This window comes from Doryrhamphus excisus, chromosome 7, assembly GCF_030265055.1.
Source record: "Doryrhamphus excisus isolate RoL2022-K1 chromosome 7, RoL_Dexc_1.0, whole genome shotgun sequence".
Taxonomy (NCBI): domain Eukaryota; kingdom Metazoa; phylum Chordata; class Actinopteri; order Syngnathiformes; family Syngnathidae; genus Doryrhamphus; species Doryrhamphus excisus.
Genome location: NC_080472.1, coordinates 4,782,121 through 4,799,663, shown reverse-complemented (window position 1 = coordinate 4,799,663; position 17,543 = coordinate 4,782,121). Strand labels below are relative to the sequence as shown.

The 17,543-nt window shown below is 41.2% G+C and overlaps 1 protein-coding gene across 7 annotated transcripts in view; it reads left to right on the top strand.

The window, feature by feature from the left end:
* The window catches only part of znf536 (zinc finger protein 536), a 290,819-nt gene extending 276,493 nt beyond the window's left edge, over window positions 1-14,326 (top strand). For all 7 annotated transcript variants that reach the window (XM_058078806.1, XM_058078805.1, XM_058078810.1 and 4 more), the window contains one exon: window positions 12,450-14,326. In XM_058078806.1, the coding sequence (XP_057934789.1) occupies window positions 12,450-12,580 (131 nt within the window). In that variant the 3' untranslated portion in view covers window positions 12,581-14,326. The remainder of the gene's footprint in view (window positions 1-12,449) is intronic.
* The last annotated feature ends 3,217 nt before the right edge of the window (window positions 14,327-17,543 follow it).

Here is a 17,543-nt window from a genome sequence, read left to right as displayed (position 1 = left end):
GCTTTTGCAGCTCGCACGGAAACAAAAGCAAAAGAAGAAAAGCGCCTGAAAGCAAAGAAAGAAATCCATAAAGAAATATGAAAGCAGGTGTGAACGTTTATTTGGCTGAAATGGATGCTGCAGTGCCAAGGAGTTCGCCTGGAGGTCGGAGAGACGCGAAGGGGCGGAGCTAGCAGTCTTTCCTTTAGTTGGGGAGAACAGCAAGACGTGGAGTGTTTTCCCTTGTCAACTTTTGGGGTGGGGGGTTGAACTCGATCCATTTCCAGTCCATCAAGACAATCAATCACGCGTCTTAATTCGTCTCTTCCAGGCTCAAAAATCCAAACGCCATTCCGTCCTGTCATCTTGGAAGAAACGTGTCTGAGCTTCGAAAAGTCAGAATTGGACCAAAACCTGTCTGATTGTTTTCCTTGAGGGTCATAGCTTTGCCCGTCGTAATTCCGGTTGGGAGGCTGAAAATTTTCATATTTAAAAAACGGATCGAAGCATTGGGCACCGAAGCCCAGACTTGCCTCTCCCCAGCTACTTCCTCCCACTCCTCCTGGCGGATCCTAAGGTGCTCCCAGACCAGCTGAGGGACATGGTATCTCCGTGTCCTGGCTCCTCCCCGAAGCCTCCTACCGGTCGGAGGTGTCCAAGACACGCGTCCTGACCAGATATCCAAGCCACCTCATCTGGCTCCCGGGCGGCCGTGCTCCGGGCAGCCACCCACCGATGACCACTCACTGTCCCAGTGGTTCTCAAAGAGTGGGGTAGAGGGGGCGCCAGGGTCAGGGTGTCAGGGTGTCAGGGTCAGTCAACCACTAAGGATTTGAGTTTGATTCATATTGACTTGGTCCTGATCTGGGACCTGACCCATTACTAGATGAATCAAGAAAGAAAAGATTCCGCTAACGTTGGGCCTAGCTTAGCAGACAGATAACGGGTTCTTAGTCAAGACTTCCAATCGCGATACAGGGAGCGTTAGTAATCCATGATAATCCAAGAAATTATCCAAAAAGTAATCCAAGAAAAAAAAAACCTTAAACTGTATTATGGAAAGCAGGAAGTGAACAAATGTAACAGTTAGCGATTGTAAAAGTACAAGATGGAGGGGTAGGATTTAATAAGCTTTGCTTCTTCCTACTCCTTTTGGACATGTGGAACTGTGAACTGATTAATCTGATTAATCTGATGCATGTTCAAATGAAATAAAACCATTACCATTACAAATAATACCGCTGATTACTCTCAAAGAACTCGTCTTATTTCAAGCCGGCATAAAATGGTCCCTTGACAGAATCACTCAATAGACGCTAATCATACAAACAAAACAAAAAAAATTAATTATTCTAAAAAAAAACAACAAAAAAAACAGAAACCTTAAACTGTATTATGGAAAGCAGGAAGTGAACAAATGTAATGTAAATGTTCGAAAATTCAGCCAAAAAATTATTCTGTGTTTTGTAAGACCGACTGATTGGCTGGCTCAGCAGAGGTGGTCATACCACCAAAAAATACAAAAATTAAAAAAAAAACCTTAAACTGTATTATGGAAAGCAGGAAGTGTACAAATGTAACCGTTACTGATTGTAAAAGTACCAGATGGAGGGGTAGGATTTAATAAGCTTTGCTTCTTCCTACTCTTTTTGGACATGTGGAATTGTGAACTGATTAATCTGATTAATCTGATGCATGTTCAAATGAAATAAAACCATTACCAATTACCATTACCAAGATAATATGGTTAGTTTAGCAAAAGAACAAGGTGTAGCCATCTTTCCCCATCTGAAAGTAGAAACGTCACGGAGGAGATTGTGTTCACCGTTTTTTCAGAACGCAAAGTTTCTTCTCGGCTCGAAGTGATCATCAGCGCGAGGCGGGATAATGAGAGGAAACCGTGGCCGGGAGGCGTGTCATTCATTCGCCGATGCCAACTTTTTGCACTCTTCTCCCAAAAGGCCGTCAGAGGTCATCCCGGCTTTTAGCGAGGTGAAGGAGTGAGCCTTCCTGCCAAAGATCTCGCGTGCTCTCCTCGACACGCTGCCGGCGCTTCCGGGCACTTTATTAATTTTCTGGTGAAAAATACGCAGTTATTAACATCATGTCAAAACTAAAAGTTAACCGGAGGAGATTTGGACCTTCTTTGTGGCTCGTATTTCACCAAATTAGAAAGTAAAACCCAAATGAGCTAATAGTTTGTATAAAATATGAAAACAAACTTAGTTCATTTTGGAAGGACTTGGAAGATGAAACGTTGGAAGTCGAGCCGCTCCCGGCCGCCAGGGGGCGCTCCTGTATGGAACGTTCTCGTCTCGGCGACATCGTGTGAGACTTTGTAGTTATCTCGTTGGAATGTGAAGCAGGCCAAGGTACGGTTGGCCCATATATGCACGCTGGCCTATATAGTGCTGCCCTATTTGCTCCAGCCCCCTCCTCCTGATCCACATACATCCTCCATACTGTGTCACCGCACTCCATGCACCTGCACTTCCACGCAACACCCCCACCCTACTCTCCTGGGGGGGCTCTAGCCACACCCAATCGTGTATTCGACGTCAGTAAGGAACGGACGCCCCCTGGTGTTTTCATAGCGGACAGCAATGCTTCATTCGCCTTTTTGGGGTCACAAGGGTGGACTTAGGTTGAGAGGCGGGTACTACCCTGCAGGGATCACCTGTCAATCACAGGGAGCCTCATACAGCCTACTGTACATGCTTTCGGTCAACTTCATGTACATTTTCCTCTCCGCTGAGAATTGTCATGAACGTCTTTGTTTATTTCAAGATTTTTTTTTACATATTTTTATACCTGAATTATGTATAAAAAATATGTTTAAAAAGTCTTTAAATAACTTTGAATAGTTATTTATAAAGTTATTTCAAGATTTTTTCAAGATTTTTTTTAACATGTTTTTATACCTATATGTGAATTATGTATAAAAGTATGTTTAAAAAAATCTTTAAATAACTTTGAAAAGTTATTTGTAAAGTTATTTCAAGATTTTTTCAAGATTTCAAGATTTGTTTGAACATATTTTTATACCTATATGTGAATTATGTATTAAAATATGTTTTTAAAAATCTTGAAATAACTTTAAAAAGTTATTTATACAGTTATTTCAAGATTTTTTAAACATATTTTGATACCTATACGTGAATTATGTATAAAAATATATTTAAAAAATCTTGAAATAACTTTGAAAAGTTATTTATAAAGTTATTTCAAGATTTTTTTACATAATTTATACCTATACGTGAATTATGTATAAAAATATGTTAAAAAAATCTTGAAATAACTTTGAAAAATTATTTATAAAGTTATTTCAAGATTTTTTCAAGATTTCAAGATTTTTTGTCAACATATTTTTATACATAATTTTTTGTATAGGTATCAAAATATGTTTAAAAAAATCTTGAAATAACTTTGAAAAGTTATTTCTAGTTATTTCAAAAATTTTTCAAGATTTTTAAACATATTTTGATACCTATACAAAAAATTATGTATAAAAATATGTTGACAAAAAATCTTGAAATAACTTTGAAAAGTTATTTATACAGTTATTTCAAGCTTTTTTCAAGATTTCAAGATTTTTTAACATATTTTTATACCAATATGTGAATTATGTATAAAAATATGTTAACTTTTCAAAGTTATTTAAAGATTATTTTATTTATAAAGTTATTTCAAGATTTTTTTCAAGATTTTTTTAACATATTTTTATACCTATACGTGAATTATGTTTAAAAATATGTTTTAAAAAAATCTTGAAATAACTTTGAAATAAAGTTTTTGTTGAAACAAAGTGTTTGTTTTTGTAACAAGATAATTGGGGTCTCTAACGCTTTGGTATTTTTCTTAAAGACAACTTGACAGTTTTATTTTTATTTTATTTTTGGTTATTTTTTATTTGTATTTATTTTTTGTTAATTTTAATTTAATTGTGTATTTTATTTAATTTAAAAAAAAAGTTTTTTGTTTTTTATATTATTTGTAGCGTTGAACAAAGCCGATGAAGCCCCAAACCCAACAGTTTTTAAGTGTTTTCCTAAGTGACTATGTGAGTTTTATTTTTATTTTATTCATTTTTGGTTATTTTTTATTTGTATTAATTTTTTGTTCATTTTAATAGTGTATTTTATTTAATTAAAAAATTTTTTTTTAGTTTTTTATATTATTTGTCGCTTTGAACAAAGCTGTGGTAACATAGGCATCTTTCATCTTCATTGAAGTACGTACACGTGCCAACTGGCACCCAGTCAGGGCGGCTACCATGGAGGTAATCTAACCTGTGTTGTTTTCTGTCAGTGGTAAACTTTCTATGTTCCTGCCGGGAATTTATTAGAGTACTGCAGAGTAAAAGTAGATAAGTTGTGCTAAAATCGGGTGGGGGTGGGGGGCCGGGGGGGTGGGGGGGTGAATTAATGAGTCCTTTTTTACAACAGAGCAGTGTCACAGCCTTTTTAAGTTGTGGCCTTTTCTGCCTTGCACATTCCAGCGCCATTATGTGACATTGTTGCAGAATAAAAGGATGTATTATGTTGCGCCCCCCCCCCCCTCCCCTGCCCCCCTCCTCCCAGTAAAAGGGCAGAAGTGGACCCGTTTTTTTATCTGCTGAACGAATCAATCAGGATTATGTCAGCCCAAAAGAATCAGACAGCAAGCGTCTCTCTCTGCTCTTCTTGTCTCTTGACGTCCCACCTTGACTTTTTTTGGGGGGGGTTTCTGTGTGTGACCCCCACCCTCTGCTCCCCCCCTCCTCCCCTGCCGCTGTGTGAGGATTGCAAGGCCGCTAATTATCATTTCAGCAGAAATGACGAGGAGATCAAACATAGATCGAACGCCATTTCCTTCCGCTAATGCCGGCTTTAGCGTGTCTGTCATGGCCGCCCCTCGTCACGGATGGGGGCCGGGGCGGGGGGGACACACGATGGGACACATGTTTGATCACAGAGATGCAAGACTGTTGCACAAAAAAGGTGTGTAACTATTCAACTAGTACTTTTACTGCATAGTATGTACACACTAGTCCACTATTATGTAGTACTACTGTGCTCCTTTGGAGTTTTTGAAGTGTAAATGTATAGTACATAGTACTATACCTGTACTTTATATGTAGTATGTAGTGGGAGGAATATTAACAAAGTACTACAATATCACTGATGTGTTGTAGTAGAGTAGTATTAGGTACTGTAGTTTATCAGAACAGGACCTGTCAGATATTTTTCAGCGTGTTGCCCCCTCCTGGGGGATGGTGGGGGGGGGGGCACAGCAGGATACAAAAATACCATAAAATACATTTTTTATTTAGGTTTTTTTTTCAGGTTTGGACCAAGCGGTCGCTTATTTAAATTTGTGGTTCTTCCACATCACTTTTATGGCGTGGGGGGTATCAGAACAGGATCTGTCAGATATTTTTCAGCGTGTTGCCCCCTCCTGGGGTGGGGGGGCACAACAGGATACAAAAATACCATAAAAATACATTTTTTATTTTGTTTTTTTCACGTTTGGACCAAGCGGTCGCTTATTTAAATTTGTTTGTGGTTCTTCCATGTCACTTTTATGGCGTGGGGGGGTGGGAGACACCCCCTCACACACACACACCCCACACACCCTCATTGGTGCTGATTTTCTGACATGTTCATGTCCGGGAATGTTGTGACTTTCACTGTACTTTTGTATTTGGGAGTCGTTGGGCCGTACAGCGGTGTCAATGCAACAGCGACTCCTAGTGGCCAAAGACTGGCATCACAATAAGCTTGAGTGATGACCTCGGCGCTCGGCGCCATTAACGACCCCAGCGCTCCCAGCTCCATTCCACCCCCCCACCCCTCCCTCATCAAAAACAGGAAGAAAAAAACATTTCTTCCTGTCTGCAGCAGTCATTTCCCCGGCATTGTATTTATGCAGTGTAGAAAAAAAAGGTAATAGATCAAGCACATTCCATTATTCTCTTATAAGATCATTAGCAAATATAATTAGATATGAAAGAAAGTCATTTGGAGAGGAGAGCGGAGAAAAGCGCTATCAGGCACACAAGACAGATTGTAGCATCGCACTGTTTGGGCTTAAATTGCTCAGTGGAGCTTTTATCGGGCCGCCAATCTTTCAGCCTCTGAAATAGTTTGAGTGAGTGTAGTGGGGGTGGGGTGGGGTGGGGTGGGGGGGTTGAGGCCTTGCGACTTATTTCCTTAAAAAAAAAACCTCCTCGCCTTCTCACGGTGACACAAAACAAGTGCTGATTGTGCTTTTGGGTTCTTTTATGACACTTTAATAAACACACAAATTTAGTCTTGATGTAATGTAACCTTGTAGTGTGTACTATAATACCTGGGACATACCTTGTAGTGTGTACCACATAGTATGCACTTTGTAGTGTGTACTACATTGCCTGGGACATACCTTGTAGTGTGTACCACGTAGTAAGCACTCTGTAGTGTGTACTACATTACCTGGGACACACCTTGTATTGTGTACTACATTGCCTGGGACATACCTTGTAGTGTGTACCACGTAGTAAGCACCCTGTAGTGTGTACTACATTGCCTGGGACATACCCTGTAGTGTGTACAACGTAGTAAGCACTCTGTAGTGTGTACTACATTACCTGGAACATACATTGTAGTGTGTACTACCTAGTATGCAATACTTTGTATGCAATAATTTCCACTTTGCAAGGGGTACTACATTAACTGGGACATACCTTGTAGTGTGTACCACATAGTATGCACTCTGTAGTGTGTACTACATTGCCTGGGACATACCTTGTAGCGTGTATCACATAGTATGCACTTCTTAGTTTGCACTTTGTAGTGTGCACTACAGTACCTGGGACATACTTTGTAGTGTGTAGTGTAGTGTAGTGTTTGAGTGAGTGGGGGGTGGGGGGCGAATGGGGGGGGGGGGGGGGTGGCGGGGTTGAGGCCTTGCGACTTATTTCCTTAAAAAAAACCTTCTCGCGGTGACACAAAACAAGTGCTGATTGTGCTTTTGGGTTATTTTCTGCCACTTTAATAAACACACAAATTGAGTCTTGATGTGATGCCCCCCCACCACCACCCTGCCCCCCCCCCCCCCCCCCCCCAAGCATCCCCTCCTTCCAAAAGACGTGAGCTTGTCGCACCTGAACGCCACGCCGTGTTTGTCTAATAGGATCTAAAAGCAGACGGCGAGCTCACAACAACGCTGCCGTGCACCACAAATTCTCTTCTTCCCGCCCCTTCTTCTTCTTCTTCTTCTTCTGCTTTGAGGGATGGGGAAAGAGGGGTGGCGGCGGAGGGGGGGGTGCAGGAATGGGAAGTGAGCGGAGTTGAGGGGTGGGGGGGTTTTGAATGTAGATTTTTCTCGTCTTTTGTGCAAATCACAGAGAATGGCGGTCCTATCTATAAACATCCTGTATTCATTAAAACCCTCTAAAAATACAGTTTTTGTTTTTTTTGTTTTTTTTTCCTACCGGCTGCGTTCACTTCCTTTGCACTCGTACTCCGCGTACCCTGCGTGTATTCTCATATTTATTATTGTTACATAAAGTGGCTTTGCCAGAACAAAACTTCTCAAGCTCACGTTGGGCCGAGGAGAAACAAAACATTCTCCACTCCAGGAAGTAGACTGCACCCGCCAACGGTGTAGTGCAGTGCAGTACAGCGCAGTACAGTACAGTATACCGCTCTTGCAGAAATACTGCATTAAATGTCAACCCGAACTGACTGCATACTACACTATATTACCTGGGGCATACCTTGTAGTGTGTATGATGTAGTATGCACTCTGTGGTGTGTACTACATTAGCTGGGACATACCTTGTAGTGTGTACCATGTAGTATGTACTCTGTAGTGTGTACTATATTACCTGGGACATATCTTGTAGTGTGTACTACATAATAAGCACTCTGTAGTGTGTACTACGTAGTAAGCACTCTGTAGTGTGTACTACATTACCTGGGACACACCTTGTAGTGTGTACTACATTACCTGAGACATACCTTGTAGTGTGTACCATGTAGTATGCACTCTGTAGTGTGTACTACATTACCTGGGGCATACCTAGTAGTGTGTACCACATTACCAGGGACATACCTTGTAGTGTGCACCACATAGTAAGCACTCTAATGTGTACTACATTACCAAGGACATACCTTGTAGTGTGTATCACGTAGTATGCACTCTGTAGTGTGTACTACATTACCTGGGACATACCTTGTAGTGTGTACCACATAGTATGCACTCTGTAGTGTGTACTACATTACCAGAGACATACCTTGTAGTGTGTACCATGTAGTATGCACTCTGTAGTGTGTACTACATTACCTGGGACATACCTTGTAGTGTGTACCACATAGTATGCACTCTGTAGTGTGTACTACATTACCTGGGAGACACTTTGTAGTGTGTACCATGTAGTATGCACTCTGTAGTGTGTACGATGTAGTATGCACTCTGTAGTTTGTACTACATTACATGGGACATACCTTGTAGTGTGTACTACATTACCTGGGACATACCTTGTAGTGTGTACCATGTAGTATGCACTCTGTAGTGTGTACTACATTACCTGGGACATACCTTGTAGTGTGTACGATTTAGTATGCACTCTGGAGTGTGTACTACATTACCTGGGACATACCTTGTAGTGTGTACCACGTGGTAAGCACTCTGTAGTGTGTACTACATTACCTGGGGCATACCTTGTAGTGTGTACCACGTAGTATGCACACTGTAGTCTGTACTACATTACCTGGGACATACCTTGTAGTGTGTTCGATGTAGTATGCACTCTGTAGTGTGTACTACATTACTTGGGACATACCTTGTAGTGTGTACCACATAGTAGGCACTCTGTAGTGTGTACTACATTACCAGGGACATACCTTGTAGTGTGTACTACATTACCTAAGACATACCTTGTAGTGTGTACTACATTGCCTGGGACATACCTTGTAGTGTGTACCATGTAGTAAGCACTCTGTAGTGTGTACTACATTACCTGGGACATACCTTGTAGTGTGTACGATGTAGTATGCACTCTGTAGTGTGTACTACATTACCTGGGACACACCTTGTAGTGTGTACTACATTACCTGGGACATACCTTGTAGTGTGTACTACCTAGTATGCAATACATAGTATGTGCTTCCTAGTTTACACTTTGCAAGGGGTACTACATTACCTGGGACATACCTTGTAGTGTGTACCACATAGTATACACTCTGTAGGGTGTACTACATTGCCTGGGACATACCTTGTAGCTTGTATCACATAGTATACACTTCTTAGTTTGCACTTTGTAGTATGCACTACAGTACATGGGACATACTCTGTAGAGTGTACCACGTAGTATGCACAATCTAGTATGCGCTTCCTAGTTAGCACGTTGTTGTTTGCACAATATATTATGTTGTGCATACGTACTTTGAAGTGTGCAGTAGGTAGTATGCACTTTCTAGTTTTCACTTTGTAGTGTGCATTACCTTAATGGGACATACTTTGCATTGTGCAGTACGTAGTATACCCTTCCTCGTGTATACAACCTAGTACGGACTGGGTAGTATGCACTATAGAGACAAGTAATTGTAATAGTCACTACTACTGTACACTACACATCACTACAGTTTTCCCATCCAGACGTACTTTTCCCAGCATCCTTTTCCAGGAAGCAGGAAGGCATGCGGGCGGTGAAATGCCAGCGTCTGCTCTGCGTTTTCACGGGATGCTATTAATGTCAGCGGTACCTCCGAGAGACCGCTTCATCCCTCAGGTCTACTCCCCGCTCCAGCGCCGCTCCGGGCGTTCCGACACCCGTTCAAGCACTCAAACCGCCTTCCCGTGTATCCATCGTTTTTCGTTACTCTGTGTTTCCTTCTTTAATAAGACGCCTGTCTATGTGTGCTATGTCGTGACTCGCCACAAGAGGGTGCAATTGGGACAGTTGGCACGTGTACGTGTCAACAATGGCTTCCAGCAGGGAAAACCTTGTTGAAGGAGACAAAAAAGTCTTACCATTCCAGGGATAAAGCATGCCAGGCGTGTATGCGTGCGTGCGTGCGTGCGTGTGCGAGCGAGGTGCATCTGCCGCCCGCCCGAATGGGAAATTAAAAACTGCGAAGGGAAGTTGTGCTAAATCTATAAAGTTGGCCGGGAAATGTCTCCCGCCCTTGCAGCGGCAGTTGTTCGGGGAGAAGGAGCGCCGTGCTTAAATAACATTCCAGGTGGCTCGGTTAATGAACAGTGAAAATCAAATATGGGGTCTAATCTGGAGCTCGTTACCGACACTTTCTTTTACTGGGAAATCAAAAAGGCAGCACGACACGCCGGGGGAAGAAGAAGAAGAAGAAGACCGACTTTGGACTTTTGCTTTTCATATTGTCGCTTCTTTTCTTTGGGAATTTTAGGCCGCCATTGTTCCCTTCGTGGATCTGACCGCATTGGTGGTCTTTTTTATTTGAATGGCTTTATTTCTAATGGCCAAGCTGGCTGAGCTTCACTTTCGGTCCTGCACTGCCCTCTGGTGGCCAACATCGGTCACTGACGCGTGTCTTGCAGTGTGGTGTAATGCCTCTACTTCTAGGTACTTCATGTACAGTAAATACATGCGTGATATGTACTTTGGTCGTGTACACTTAGTAGTAGACGCTGTGTAGTCACATACTAAGTGTGCAATCGGTAGTACGTACTATCTAACACGTACAACAACGTACAGCATTATGCAGTACACATGCACTACTAAAGTACTACTGTGTAGTGCTGAGTACATAGTATTACTGTGTATTATGCAGTTTCTTAGTATGTATGAGTATTAAAATACTACATCGTATAGTGAATAACTAGTTAGTAAACAATGTGGTAGTAGTGCAACAAATGTGTGTACAAATGTATGTACACACTTCTAAAACAACTTCTATGTCATAGTACAGTACAATCAAGGAAGTAGTAGTAGTTTAATGTGTGTACTTAATAATATACTATGTGATATATATACTATGATATGTACTATCTAACACGTACAGCATTATGCAGTACACATGCACTACTAAAGTACTACTGTGTAGTACCCTATGTACTGAGTACATAGTATTACTGTGTATTATGTAGTTTCTTAGTATGTATGAGTATTCAAATACTACATCGTATAGTGAATAACTAGTTGGTAAACAATGTGGTAGTAGTACTACAAATGTATGTACACACCTCTAAAACAACTGTTATATCATAGTACAATCAAGGAAGTAGTAGTACAGCATTATGCAGTACACATGCACTACTAAAGCACTACTGTGTAGTACCCTATGTACTGAGTACATAGTATTACTGTGTATTATGTAGTTTCTTAGTATGTATGAGTATTAAAATACTACATAGTATAGTGAATAACTAGTTGGTAAACAATGTGGCAGTAGTACTACAAATGTGTGTACAAATGTATGTACACACCTCTAAAACAACTGTTATGTCATAGTACAATCAAGGAAGTAGTAGTACAGCATTATGCAGTACACATGCACTACTAAAGTACTACTGTGTAGAACCCTATGTACTGAGTACATAGTATTACTGTGTATTATGTAGTTTCTTAGTATGTATGAGTATTACAATACTACTAGTGAATAACTAGTTGGTAAACAATGTTGTAGTAGTACTACAAATGTGTGTACAAATGTATGTACACACCTCTAAAACAGCTGTTATGTCTTAGTACAATCAAGGAAGTAGTAGTAGTTTAGTTTAATGTGTGTACTTAATAATATGTACAGTAAATACATGCGTGATATGTACTTTGGTCGTGTACACTTAGTAGTAGACGCTGTGTAGTCACATACTAAGTGTGCAATCGGTAGTACTGTGTACTATCTAACACGTACAGCATTATGCAGTACACATGCACTACTAAAGTAGCACTGTGTAGTACCCTATGTACTGAGTACATAGTATTACTGTGTATTATGTAGTTTCTTAGTATGTATGAGTATTAAAATACTACTAGTGAATAACTAGTTGGTAAACAATGTGGTAGTAGTACTACAAATGTGTGTACAAATGTATGTACACACCTCTAAAACAACTGTTATGTCATACTACAATCAAGGAAGTAGTAGTAGTTTAGTTTAATGTGTGTACTTAATAATATGTACTTTAATATGTACAGTAAATACTTGCATGATATGTACTTTGGTCGTGTACACTTAGTAGTAGACGCCGTGTAGTCACATACTAAGTGTGCAATCTAACACGTACAACAACATTACATAGTACATAGTACAGTACAATCAAGGAAGTAGTAGTAGTTTAATGTGTGTACTTAATAATATGTACTTTAACTGCGTACATGGAGCTGTGAGATGCAAATACTTTGAAAAGTACTGTGATGGTTGAATAAGAAGCACAATGTAGTATTTATTTGTGAGGAGCGTCATGAAAAACGTGTTTTTGTTGCTAACCTTGTCGTCGTCTTCTTCTTCTTCTGTGGTTGCTCGTAGTTCACCTGTGGGCGGCGGAGGAGGACCAGCTCGTGACCCATGACCCCAATCTGACCCTCGGCCCCAACCACGTGGACGAGCACGACCTTCACGAGCACGACCTTGGCCAGGCTGAAGGACACCAAGACTAACAACCTAGTGGGGGAGACAAAACAGAAGATTTTATTCCAACAAACGCCAACCCGGGGGGGGGCGCCTGAGGGGGGGCGTGGCCCCAAACGTGGACCTAACGACTAAAAAAAAAAAAAAAAAAAACACTCAAGTGAAGACTTTTTTTTCTCTGTCTTTGTGAAACTACCTGTGTGACGAGCACTTCCTGTGACCGCCGTCACCATCTTTGAGGCATTCCCCCTGGCCCCCTGGCCCCCTGGCCCCCCGGCCCCCTGGCGAGAAAAATCTTTTTTTCTAACTGATGGAGTGAGTCTGGCGTATTACACCACGACAAACTTTCTATATCCTACCTGGAATGTATTCTTCTGTAGACTAGAACACGTGGGCGCCATGAGCACACTTCCTGTTAGCGACGTGGAGCTAACGCGCTAACGCGGAGCTAACGCCGACCGCGCCACCAGGACTTTTTGATCATGTTATTGATTGTGACGAAGCAGCACTACTTACCCGACAATGTACTTAAACCCTCGAGCCCCCGGCTAGCACTAGCACTAGCACTTAGCACTAGCATGCTAGCTAGCGGGGGGTCTCTCTTGTCTTTGTACATAAAGAGATTTATGACGTCGAAAAACATAAACGTTCCAAAGGAGCGGAATGGAAAAAAGAGTCGCTTATCAAGGCCACGTTCTTCGAAGAAGAATTTAAACTAAATAACAATTAAAAAAAAGAGGGGCGGGGTGGAGGGGGGGGGGGGTTGAACGTGTTTGTAAATGACTGCCACCCGTCGTTGTTGCACAGCGTTGCCGACTACTGATGATAATGATGATGTATTTACTTTACAGTGAGAAGAAAACTACAAAAAAATACATAAAAAATGGAAAAGGACATTATTGTGTATAGCATTAGCTCCATTTCTTCTAAGCTGCGTAGCTGTGCTAGACTGTAGGATGTGCGGTTGGTTTTCATTTTTCATCTTTTTAAATATATGCATATATATATATGTATGTATATATGTATACATACACACACATATATGTATTTTGTGTGTGTGTGTGTACTGCCTTCTCCATCGCGCTCCATCAAGAAAGAAAACAAAAAAAAAAAGCTGACAATCGTCTCCTGTGCTGCAAAACATATAACAGATTCCATTATGCATAGAGGGACTTTATCTTTTTTTTTTTTTTTTTTTTAATTATTTGACTTGTTTGGGTTCTGAGAAGTATTTTGCACTGTGATAGTATTCTCTAAATGCGACTTATACAGTACGACACTAGCTAACTAACTAAACGGAAGGTGTGTGTTTGTGCGTCCCCTTGGCATTGTGAAATGTTTCTACGTCTTTTTTTTTTTTTTTTTCGTGTGTGAAGAAGCCAGAGAACAATTCTAAACGCGCTATGTACAGTTGAAAAAATATAATCCCACCCCCCCCCCCCCCAAAAAAAAACGCCCCTTTTTGATTTAGTTCCGACTTGAGTTGACGGATACTCAGATACTTCATTTGATTCCGTGTGGATTCTGATATTATTTGGCGCCGATAAAGGGGGAACATGGAGCGATGGGAATGTAGCGGGAAGATAACTTGAAGGGAATATTTCTAGAAAGGCAGAACGGAGGGAGGGAAGTCCGAGCGGCGATGAAGGGAGCATTCCGCATCCTCTTATTGTGTCTTGTGTTTGGCTGTATCCTCATGGCAGATGCTTTGTTTTGTAACTACTGAACTGTACTTATAATAAAAATAAAATGTATTCCAACTAAAAAAAAAAAAACATTGTCACAGAGCATCAGCTTGTGTGTCTTCTACCTTTTCTTCACTTTTCCTCCTTCATGATGTTCATTCATTCATTCATTTTCTACTGCTTATCCCCACAAAGGTCACCGGGGGTGCTGGAGCCTATCCCAGCTGTCTTCGGGCGAGAGGCGGGGTACACCCTGGACTGGTGGCCGGCCAATCACAGGGCACATATAGACAAACAACCATTCACACTCACATTCATACCTATGGACAATTTGGAGTCGCTAATTAACCTAGCATGTTTTTGGAATGTGGGAGGAAACCGGGAGTACCCGGAGAAAACCCACGCATGCTCGGGGAGAACATGCAAACTCCACACAGAGATGGCCGAGGGTGGAATTGAACCCTGGTCTCCTTCATGATGTTCAATCCCGAAAAGGAAAGTGAATGATCAGCAACGTATGTCGTTGTTTGTTTAACATGACAATCATCTAACAAAAGGTTAGCCTTTTGGTTGGGTACTTGGTTTAAGGGTTGGCTTGGTTTGGGTTAAGGGTTGAGAGTGTTAGGGTTTGTATTTAAAGGAGGACCTATTATACTCATTTTTGGACCCTTTGTATTGAGTTGTGGGCTCCTGAAGAGCAGCTACACACCATAACCAGCAAAGAAAGCTTTCTAGAGCTTCTAGAACAGGGGTCTCAAACTCAATTTACCTTAATGTTAATGCGGCCCGCGCAAGTTTGATATGGATGCTGTATGGTATCATGTACCCAGAAAAAATTATTACGTTTGATTAATGTTCATGTTAAAGGTTAAATAACTGTTAATAGTTATCCTCCCTATCCGTGTGGAAGTGGTAAGTTTTTGGCTATTTAAGTTTAAAGGAAATAACTTGAAGGCTACCGTTTAGGTCGCTAGCTCTCTAGTTTGTTAGCATGTGTCTCAAGACCCTGCAGTTGCGCAATATGTTGTAAATAAAAATAGTATAAATGTGACTATAGTCGTGTTTTGTCATGTCTACAGGGCTCTAATAATGCTTTGTTCATTTTAATCTGAAAAAAATAATTTGTCTACCCACCAACTATATGTGGTTTCTTTGTTTTTTTTTTGAAAAACCTGATGCGGCCCAGCCTTGCCCAGCTCCAGTGGCCCCCAGGTAAATTGAGTGTGAGACCCCTGGCCTACACTTTCACTTCCTGCGCTTCCCACGGACCACCACAAGATGGGGAAGCAAATCAAGCGACACGTCAGACTGTGAGGGAAGACGCATAGCAGGTAGGTGCTATAGTTGGGTGATACTGCAAATTGGTATCGGTCTGATTCCAAGTAAAAACACAGCCAGTGTTGCTGATACCGATATTGATACCGAAACCAAGGAATGATTTTGTGATTGTTGCCCATAATCCATCAAAAACCTTGAAGGTCAACTGATATTGCTGACTTAGGTTGATGGTTCAACGTCCACAAGAATGAAAACACTCCAGCGCTTCCTGTGCCTGACTTTCTGATTAACAGAAGCACGTGTGGAGTTGAAAACAGTGATAAAGTGTTGTTAAATCATTTAGAAATCACTTCTGATAATAACTATAACCTTCTGATATAGTTTGAACCCTGAATGTAGAGGCAGAGGTGAAGGTAGCTGAAGAAAAAGTACCAGGCAAAAGGAACACGGCTACAAAAACGGAAAAGAAGCAAAGGTAATAACTAGGCAAATAATAAAAACTTAAGAAACCACATATAGTTGGTGGGTAGACAAATTATTTTTTTCAGATTAAAATGAACAAAGCATTATTAGAGCCCTGTAGACATGACAAAACACGACTATAGTCACATTTATACTCTTTTTATTTACAACATATTGCGCAACTGCAGGGTCTTGAGACACATGCTAACTCGCAAACTAGAGAGCTAGCGACCTAAACGGTAGCCTTCAAGTTATTTCCTTTAAACTTAAATAGCCAAAAACTTACCACTTCCACACGGATAGGGAGGATAACTATTAACAGTTATTTAACCTTTAACATGAACATTAATCAAACGTAATAATTTTTTCTGGGTACATGATACCATACAGCATCCATATATAAAACTTGCGCGGGCCGCACTAACATTAAACTTATATATCAAGGCGGGGGCCTCAAACTAGTGTCCTGCGGGCCACATTTGGCCTGCGGGCCGTGTGTTTGAGACCCCTGTTCTAGAATCTGCACCTCTTCAGCTGTATTTCTTAGAACGGGCTATTTTAATGTATTCCACCAATGCCCCGCCAACTCCACTGTGGTTGGCCATGCTCCAGAGTGCTTAGAAGGACTTCCAGTGTTGTGCGGCTAGATGCAAACCCTCTCAATGGTAAGTAGCTTTAGCATTTTTAGCATTCATTACACGTTTTTTTTACTACCAATGTTTAAAAAAAAACTTGGGTAGAGATGCTATTTGTGGTGGGAAATGTTTATTATATAACGACGCCCCCGCCCTCTGTGTGCTCGCTCTATAATGCTACACAGACTAGCGCTTTTGCTAGAGGAGAAAAGAAAGGTTGCAGTGACTAGCTTGGCAGGAAAACCAACTAAAGAACTGGGAATAGTACCAGAACTTATGGAACCAAGCCAATGAAGACTGACTCATCAGATAGCTTTAAGAATGACCTAGCATCTTCCACTGAAGCTAAGTCGCTCAAAAGTTTTCATATTGTCCAATTCCCCTTTGACTGCAACAGCAGTGAGGAAATGGATGTACGGACCCCCCCTTTGAAAAAATATACCGTCATACAAATTCTTGGTGAAATGAGGTCTGTTTTTCTGATGACCAGGATCAATATAGAGGAGTGGACTTTGTTCTTGGCCTGCACCAAAGCTTTATCTTCAGAGTACATGCAGCACCAAAGATGGTTGACTTAATAGTACTTATCAATAATTATCGATGACTAAGTGTTTTGCCAGGTTCTGGAATACATGTTGGAAGTGGCTAAAATCCGCATGGTGCCATTTAGACCATCGTGTACTTCTTCTCTGGGAACATCGTGGTCTGACCTGTAACGTACCTCTAACCCCGATGCAAAATATGATCAAAAAACCTACACTGAACTCTAACCAAAGGCCTAAGATAAGTTATGGACCCTTAAGCCTAACCCCAATGCAAAATCTGATCAAAACCCTACACTCAACTCTAACCAAAGACCTAAGCTAAGTTATGGACCCTTAAGCCTAACCCAACCTAACCCCGATGCAAAATCTGATCAAAAACCTACACTC